The sequence below is a fragment of the Anser anser genome (genome assembly GCF_964211835.1).
Source record: "Anser anser genome assembly, chromosome: 15".
Lineage (NCBI taxonomy): Eukaryota > Metazoa > Chordata > Aves > Anseriformes > Anatidae > Anser > Anser anser.
The window spans coordinates 6,041,592-6,051,323 of NC_139736.1; the positions used below are offsets into that span (position 1 = coordinate 6,041,592).

General features: G+C 37.8%; 2 protein-coding genes across 8 annotated transcripts in view; one reads left to right on the forward strand and one right to left on the reverse strand.

Moving 5' to 3' along the window:
* CHLSN (cholesin) overlaps positions 1-9,732 on the forward strand; it is a 133,328-nt gene that overhangs the window by 43,269 nt on the left and 80,327 nt on the right. The gene's annotated exons all lie outside the window — the stretch shown is intronic.
* The window catches only part of GPR146 (G protein-coupled receptor 146), a 52,840-nt gene continuing 45,079 nt past the window's right edge, over positions 1,972-9,732 (reverse strand). For all 5 annotated transcript variants that reach the window (XM_083799494.1, XM_083799496.1, XM_083799497.1 and 2 more), the window contains one exon: positions 1,972-7,582. In XM_083799494.1, coding sequence (XP_083655620.1) covers positions 6,537-7,538 — 1,002 coding nt within the window. In that variant the 5' untranslated portion in view covers positions 7,539-7,582 and the 3' untranslated portion in view covers positions 1,972-6,536. The remainder of the gene's footprint in view (positions 7,583-9,732) is intronic.

Sequence of the window (9,732 nt, forward strand, 5' to 3'; positions counted from 1 at the left end):
TCTAAAACAGGTTTGAGAACCTGATCCCAGAATTAACATCAAAAAGCTTTTCAGGTTTTTTGGAGATGAGTTAGAAAACAATTTTGGAAATTCTACCAACTTCAAGATAAATTTTAGCTTAAATTTACAAATGTAGATGCAAAAATTAGACTTTTCAGTAGTTTTTATATTTTATATTACATATATATATATGTAATTAGAAACGCACAGACTAACATACAAGTGATAAATAGAAAACCTTCTACTGATATCAGTGGGATCTGTAGTAAAAACACTTTAATTTAGGGGATTAATTATGTGTTTTTGAAGGTTTAGTTCGAATGGAGTTGAGAATTTGGATTTTGATAGCAGAATTTTTCCTCCTGTTGGCTCTGGGTATCCTTACAGGTACATTGCCTGCAGCATGGCTCCAGTTGTAAACCTGTTCCTCTTCCTGTTAGTCCTCTTGCCAGGACTCTGAAACCAAAGTATATATGCTCCTGCTTATTTATATCTTCATATAATGCATCATCAACTACTTAATAACTGGAAAGACAATCCATATCATCTAGTTCAAAAATTGGTTTGTTTTACAAAACCTTTGGCAGTAAGGTTTTTCTCTTTTTTCTTTTTTTTTCCTTTTTTTCTTCTCTCTCTCTTTTTTTTGGTAGACATTTGTATATTTAATCGTAAATGCTCTGATAAGAATCTGGTATTTAAAAAATCTTTTCCTGTCATGGTTTGCAACAATGCAAGAACTATCCACCATAGACTGTAAGTAGCTTTGACTATTTTTGTAAATGTACTTAAAGGTGCCAGTTCTTTAAAAGGGAGGAATATAAGGAAATCACGCAGACTTCCCAGGTAAGGAAAAGACGTGGTGGGAAGAAGGTGGAATGACAACAGAGATAATAAATCCACTGCTCTCCTGATGGGAAAAGAATGTATTCAGAATACGTCCAAGTGTTTTGATGTATGGTGGAAAGTTAAAGGAAATACACCAGAGGAAACATTTCACACTTCAGTTTTGTTGCCATGGCAGTCTGCACAGCTGCTTTTGTACATTTAGTTTGCTTTCGCTTGGAAAAAGTCTTGCATGATATAGTTAAGAAATACACAAGGTTTCGCTCACCAAAAGCTGTAAAAATTAATCTTAGAGCATATGTTTCAGATTCATCAGTGTGTTGAGTGCCTTACAGCTGCAGAAACAGGCAAAAGTCAGTCCTTCTTGAAGTCCTGAGTTAGCAGAAGAACTGAGAGTGGCACTTAGCCAGGTTCTGCCTTTGTTTTGTTTCCCAAACTGTGCCATTGCAGTATAAAGCTCATGAGAAGGTTTCCAGCCTGGCCACTCTCCTGCTTTTACTTCTAATGAGCATTGGTAAGTAAGTTTTTAGTGAAGTACATATCCACACTACACACAAAAAAAATCATCAAACCTTTTATGTGTGTTCTTTCCCCTTGTTCAGTTACAGGTGTCATATTTTCATGGTATCCTTGGGGCTTCTCTTCCTATTATCTGATAGGTCCTGTGTCTGTTCCAAACTCTAGTTGTCTTCACTGAAATCTCTTTGCATTGACAGAAAAGGGCTGATTCTGATGCCGTGTTGGTCTGGCTGGCCCTAGTGTAACCCCGTTGACTTGTTGCTTGTACCCGATCAGCCGAGGTTACTTGCATTTACGTAGTTCATTCACCCTTCTTGAAACTGTAGGCTTGTGAACTTCTCATGGAGCTGCATTCTCATTCAAAACCCTTCCCGTCTATGTTCTATAAAGGGAGTTGTACTAACCAAGATGATAAATACAGCCTGTCTCTTTACGTGTAGTGGTTATATCAGAAAGGTCTGAGTAATGAAGCATCTCAGAAAGTCACTACTCTGTTTAGAGATGCTCTCCAATCAGAGTAATAGAAAGTATTCTTTAAGCCTTTGTATGGAAGTAAAGGCATCTTATCTGATACTAGTCTGACTAAGCAATAAAATATTACACTTTCCATTTTCACAGTTAGCATTTTATTTTTCACTGAGACAAGATCCAGAAGTAGTGGCTTGGCCTAAGTTATTTTCTTCAAGGAATGCACCAATAACCATTTTAAACAGTTTGCTTTTACTTGCCATCATCCTGTGCTTTACAGAAAATTCAAAGGGAGCTAATTAATAACTTTGAAATTGCACCCAAGAAAGTGTTCTCATATGTGGGGTAAACTAACTGATCCGTGGTGGCTGGCCTCTGGTTATGTGCAGTAATAAATGTGTGATGAAGCATATTATCCTCTTAGAGCTAAGTTTTCTTTGGGATGTCAGACGTTATCGGTGGTTATATTAAGTTCTTCAGGGAACCAGTTTCTGCAGGGAGCTGATTTCCAACATCTCAATTGTGACAGCAGAGAGAGGAGGAAGCAACAAGGACACGGCCAACGTATGCGTTAGTCACCAGCCCTGTATTTCTGGCACAGATTACTGGCCCATTAGTTGCAGGATTCTTTATGCTGAAGAAAGCTGGGGTGTGTGTGCCTTTTTACCTTCATTCGCAGCTAACTTCACGCTGATGCATAATTAGATTTTAATGATGTAAAAATTATGACCTAGAAAATCTGATAATGTAACATGCCTGGTTTGACATCCAAGCCATGCAGCTTGTGATCTTGTGATTCAGTGAAGCAGCACAGGTTTAACCTTGTCTACAACAGGCTTTCTATTAAGAAGGCCCCCCCAAAAATCACACCTCTTACTGACCAGATAGGCTTTAATATTTTTTATTAAGTCTTATGAGCCAGTAGTTTCTTTGTGAAGCTTTGCCTAAAGGCCATTCCTGTAGTTTTTTGATGTAATACGGACGACCACAGCTCTTTGTTTTAAGTAGAACCAGAAATTTTCTAGTGCTTGGTCACTTTCTTTCCTTAAGTGAACATTGTGCCTTCAGAGACCACCTCAGTTTGATTCTCAGATGGAAACTTTGGAAGGCAGGGTCCCTGCTAGGTCAAGCAACATGGACCTGTTTTAAACTGGCTGTGTTAATACTTTCAGCAGAAGCAGAGACGAACATCTTTGTTAGTTCACTGATTTGACTTAATTGGATAGTCAGGAAGAGGGCTATAAGCCATAGATCATCTCAAACATTAAGTTTAATTTTGTGAGAAAATAACACTATTAATAATGGCACTTAAGTAGTGCTTTTTTTCTAATGTACAGTATATACACACGGAAACATACAGTACACCTTACTGTTCAGAGGTTTACATTTAAACGGTACACTTTAAGAAATAATTTAATAAATTCTTTGCAAATTCTTTTTACATCAGTAGGCTGATTTTTATCTTGCATATATACAGTATTTTATTCATATTTAATTAAATGCAAAATAGACAAGCCCCTATTTACAAAGTTACCAGAAACCGTGGGGTATTGAAATGGAAAAGGACCCATTCTTGAGAACTTTGTACGTTAAAGATTTGCCCATAAAAGTTCTTCTATTGTTATGTTACTGTGCATTTCCTTAAGAATTTTAATGTACTTGCACATGTACTGTTTTTATATAAATATTGCAAAGTTTTTGCTTTGCGGGATATTGCTTTTGAAGAGATACCATGTGAGGGCATTGAAATTAAGTTCCGCATTTCCTTACAAAAGCAGTCAGTTCCATGGCACAGTTTCTTTGAGGCAACTAATATATCAAATTAACTCTTAAAAATCTGAGTTTGTATCAGTTTTGTTCATTGAATTATAAAACCTGTTTGCCTATATGATTGCCATCACGTTTAATGTGTTATCAAGGATACACACAAACATTCTCAGCTCTGCTGCAATAAGAAGGATCATTAGAAAAAATCAAAATGGAGGTTTCAAGGGTACATTATATAAAACGTGTTCTTTCTCCATCTCTTAAGTAGCAGCTTCCATTTTTCTGATCAGTTCCGTTTGTAATGTCGAATCACTGAGTGGAATTTGAGTTGCAGTGACAGAATTTGTCTAGTAGGTAAATGTGAGTGGTGCACAGTCCCAAGTGTAAAGGACCAAGCATGAAAGGCAACAGAGGAGCAAAATGAAAATTAAACAGAATAGCACATTCGGGTAGAGAACTGAAAAAGATGAGGAAAAAAAAATGAAGAAAGATGATGAGAGACATGATCTGAAACTAGGAGTTTAACACACGGAGAAAGGAACAGAAATAAATGCAACAGTCCGTTAGGCACAGAAAGTGAGGTGTCGTAGGAGAAGGGGGAAATGGAAGCAAGTCAACAGCATACGAGTTAAATGTGCCCCTCGTGCTGCCTGCTCAGCCCCACCGGCCTGGCAGGGGCCCAGTTCCGGGAGCCTCCACTCACACCAGATAAGCCAGTTCCTCCCGGCTGGAATTCGTCTTCCTGCGTAATGGGTCAGAAATTCGTTAACAGCTTTTACGTGAGAGATTTAACGTGGTGCTTTAGGGGTCCCTCGGGTGGGAGGAAGAGGCGATTTGTTCAACAGTTCCAAGGAAAGGTTTCCGAGGAACTTAGGTGGAAGTGAGTACTTGAATGCTTAAAGTGAGTGTAGCTCGCAATACTTAGAAACTCTCAAGTTAAGGGAAGAAACAAAACAAAAACCCAATGGTTTCCAAAAAAAAGCCAGTATTGTGTTGGCACACAGGCATAAATCAGTGTGTGAATTGGACACAGCGATAAGGAAAGGCTTCCTTCCTTGATGTGGTTTTAATCAGCAGGCTAAAACTACGAAGTAAAGTGGTGTAATTGTGCTGGCTAGCTTTCATGGCGAGAAACCACCACCGAAATAAATGACTTACTGTATAGGGTTCTAAGGGTTAAACATTCACTAAGATATGAAATGCTCTTGAAAACTTAAGAGTAATGGAGAGTCTTCCACCACGATGTTGATAAGTTAAGGGATGATTGTATATGAATCAGATAAGCAAAGATGGCTATGTGAAGAAATGGCTTGAGTAATGTTGAAAAGAAGGGAGAAGATCTGAAAAGACTGTTCCTCACCTCCTTCCCACGTAAAACTTAAGCATGTCTCCATGCTGATAAATTAGGGCCAATTAAGAGATAAGATTGTGCAATGGAAAAGGTTTAATTCTGTTTCTACTCCATGGTTTTTCCATACCAGAGGCTCAACATGCCACAGTTGTTGATTGAAGTCATGTGGAGTAAGCTGTGTTGTGACAGATGAAGTAATGAAATGATTTATTGCAGGGCCAGTGACAAAGATGCCTCGCTGTCCCCAGGCTGGTGGGAGAATATCAATTTAACTTCTACCCCGTGCATTATTAACAACGCAGCAACAGCTACAGGGGCAGCAATTCAGTTTGCTATTGTGAGTAACTTTAGGGTTTTTTTTCCTGCAGCAACTTTTGTATTTCTCGTGTATTTCATACACTCTGAACTGTAGAATTTGGCAATCTGGATTGGATTTCTTCATCCCCATTGTGAAATACAGAAACTATACTTTTACTGTGTATTCAAGAATCACATTGGGAGGCAGTCCATTTTTCACAGGTCAGCAAAAAGCTGATCTTGACTGGAATTCATACCTGTTACTCCCATTTTAAAATCTTGTAAGTATTGAAGGATTTTGTATGATTTCCAAACTTCCAGTGATGCCCTAGATTAAAGAGATTTCAACTGATTTGTTGCAAACATATCCCTTGAAAATACAAAATGTTAATCATAAACATATTTATTTTTAAGACAATTACTCTTGTTACATGAACATATGTGGACCATAACACTTAGCCAGACATTCCTTACTACTTGAATTTTGATTTAACTTTGTAAACCACTGTGTCCTTCATTTTAATATGTGGGATAAACATCTCTCAGTTCCCCTCGAATTAGTTAATAAATATTTCTGAATTCTTGAAATGTCTTAGGATGCCAACAAAGCACTGGAAGAATAAACAAGTTTTTGTTAATTGTTATATCTAGAAAAAAACTGATTTACCGCACATGTTAAAAACTTAGGTTAGTTTGTGTGAGAATATAATTTCTGAAAACAGTAAATTAGACATCTTTTAGAGGGAATTCAGTGATGGAGAAAGAAATTAAATAATTTAATTTATAATTAACATTTACTATTTGGACATGTATAATTGGATAGTATGATCTTTAGTAAAGATCATTATATCATCTTCATTGAAAAATACTATTTACTTCATCAAGAATAGCACTGTTACTTCTTTGTACAGAAAATAAGGTAATACCTTTTCCTCTACAAGATACAAGGTGCTGTGTATTCAGTCAGTACTTCAATAAACTGCTTAGCGATTTCTTCAGACAGGAATATTAGAACGATGAAGACAGAGCTTACGCTTTGTAACAAGTTCAGTGCACTGAAAATATTAGATGTCACAGGTATTACAGCACATAGGCCAGAGTCTTACAAGATCTCAGCAAATAATTAACTATTTCAATATTAAGACCGTTTCATTAATCGAAGGCTCCTCCAGGTCTCCTGGTTGGGACTGTCACATCAGTGACTTTGGGTGCCCACACAGCAGTAGCAGTCTGAGTACTGGTATACTGGTATACTACGTCCTGCAGTAACAGCACCAGTGTTTTTTTATACCTATGTCATAACTTGCTGTACCACTGTGCGTTCATGAGAACACCCTTGATTCCCACAGTGTATCTTTTTAAGCAAACGTCGTAGTTTGTTAGGAAAGTTTTTGTTAATGTATCTGTAGAGCAGAGGCATTACAAAGCTGCTTGAGAAAGCCAAGAATTTGGATAAAATCTTGGTAAAATGTAATATTCGACTGTAATTTTCATCTGCAAGTCTTCCTTGTGCATAAGTAAATGTGCTTACCAAAAGGGTAACGTAATAGGGTGTCCATAATGTGAACTGTGTACAGACTGTGGCGATCAAAAGCCTGTGCACTGATGGATCTAATCGTCCAGTGTCTTGATCCAGTGGTGTAGCCTCTTTGCGTATTCGCAAGATCAATATAAGTGCATACAGTACCGCGACAGCTGGTACAACATACCCGATAAAGACCATAATGGCATCTGCTGCCTCTTTGTTCTGCATCTTGGAACATTCGATTATTTTAGTGGATACGTGATTGCAGACGTAGAATAGAAGAGATGAGAAACTTGTCAGCATGGCTCCACCCCATATGAATCCACAGACGTGCTTGGTGTTGTACACACTTGACATGTAAGTTCTAGGTAGAGCGCGTTCGATGTAGTAGTCCAGACTGAGTAACGTTGTAGAGTACATGGTAACTAAAGATGAGACATTGAATAAAATAAGCAAGGTAATATAAACTTCGTTGTTAGAATTCCAGATGGCCCATTTTGTATTGGCAAGACCTAGAAGGTACATTGGTGCCAGAGCGTTGATGATGAGACCGGCAATGGCTATGTTGACAAAGTAAACATCTGGCATCGTCATAGTTGCCTTGTTATACAGATTAACCAGGACCAGCAAGCCATTGTAGCAAAGGCTGATTGGGAAACATATAATGAGGTAGAGTAGGGAAAAGATGGAAAGCACAAGGTGGAAGTCATGGCAGAGATGCTGGTCCTCACTGTTCTTGGTACTGTTTAAGGTTTCACAGCTCCACATAGTGATTTTAGCTTTTGTATCTTCTCTGCTGGTTACCAGCTTTCCTGTAGAGAGAGAAATAGTAAAAGTAGCATTGAAATATTACGTTGTAAGTGAAATGGAATGTAATATGAAGAAAACGTTTTAAAGATGAAGATCACACAGTTCACATAACTGATCAATTTAAGGTCAGTGACTGAAATGCCTTTCCATCTTGTTAGTCTGTAAGAAAGTCATCTGTGAATCAAAGTGTCAGGTGACTAGTAAATAAATGTACAAAAGTTTTAATTTTTTAAAATGAAATTAGCGGTGAATGAGTCGATACAGGATATTCAACAAAAGTAAACCAGAAACTGTACAGCTTTAAAATAAACACTGATGTAATATATGAGCATAAGTACTTTTAAAAAAGCTATGAAACAGTGACTTTAATGTATCTAATACTATGTAAAAGTATTTGCTGAAAAATACAAGAGGAACTATAAATATCAGCAATGAGATGGAGAATAGAGTTCTCTGTGGTGTTATGTGGTAAATACAAATAACCTCTCTCTTAGAGAGCTTCCTAAGAGACACATCCAAGGCAGTATGATGAATATATTTTGTGTCACTGATAAAGCTAACAAAGACTAGAGGAAACTTGGAATTGAGGTGGAGTTTTTTTTTTAGCAGGTCTGTTTGTATTCAGACTTCTGTAACCGTTTAGTTCTGAAAAAACAATGGACCTCTGTAGTTTAGGGAACCTAATATCGGGGCAGCCTGGCTTTCCAAAAAGGCAAGAATTAGTTGTCATTTCCTCTCAAAATAGCTTGAATTCTTTAAAAAGTATGCTAATGTCAGTAGTCATTGTCCAGCTATCTTTGCTTTATCATCAGAAAAGAGATAACATTTTAACTGAAATCAGTAGGCTTCTCAAAGCAATCATGAAAAGTCTCTTTCCAAAGCGCAAAAACAAGTAACCTCTAAAATAAAACTGAAAACATTCAAAGCCTTAAGATCATGGGTATTATTCCTGCCAGGACATTTCTGGGACAATGTGGAATTTATGTGGCAGGTGATTTCCCATGTCAAGCGTAGTCTCAGATTGTCAGATATGCAGCATTGTTTGCTCTTTCCTTTCAGCACGTATAGAAAAGCGTAAGTACACATAAATGCATTCTTTCCAGAGAGAGAACAAGATTTAATCAAATCCACAATAAGCGTTGTGCAATTACAGTGAATGTTACTAGACAACATGCTACACGCAGTGAACCATATGCCTAAATGATACAGTATGGGTTTTGTAAACATAAGATCTTCCGTGGTTCCATCTCTCTAGCGCTAATCCTTTGACACTTCAGCTGAAGTACCGGATTTGTTCCAGAATCATGTCAGGTTCCATTTTTATTTCCCGCTGCAATTACTTGGTGTGTATTTTTTTTCTAAATACCACAGTTCCTGCGAGATATCAGGCTAAAATGCAGTAATTTTAGCTGGGCAAACACATTTTTATTCTACCGTCATATGCTGCTGGTAAGGGACTTCTGTGGCATTAGCGCAAGATGCAGTTCCGTTGTATTCAAAGCTTTACTTCACCTCTGTGGAAAAACTTACTTTTTTGTTTGTTTTCTCAAATCAGTTCTCTAGCTGTAGTATTGCATAGGCGTACAAACTGTCATCGTGGTGTCCTTCAATCCTCATACTCTTTTTGATCACTGAAAGCAGCCCAGTTTATTTTCAGGAAGAATCTGTTGTTTTTAAATCTTTAAAAAAGGAAAAGACAAGCTGCCTTGCCCAGTTGAAGGTGACCAAAATTACGTCTCATTGAACTGCTATGGCTCGATTCAACCAAAGCAGCAGACTGGAACGAGGTATTGCAAATATATGCATTACAGTGAGTGCAAGGGTGACTAAGCACAGGCACGGATACAATCACGTAATTCCATTATGCAGGTTTATCCTTAAGCACGTAACTTCGATTACTCCAGACTGAATTACATCAGCCGCAGAATACCTGCCTGTGTATCGTCTCAGAAGGAGATCAGCACTCTTTGCTACTAAGCTTTATGTTTTACAGAGTGGTGGGGTGTCTCGTGTCCCAGCTGTTTGTAGTAATTACCCCTTTTTACCCCAGTCCTCTAACTGCAGCTAAGTAAGTTCAATTTGAATGACAGCAGCAGCAGGAGACTTGTCCAACCGTAATGTTACGAAATGACAGATCTTACCTCAGAAACGG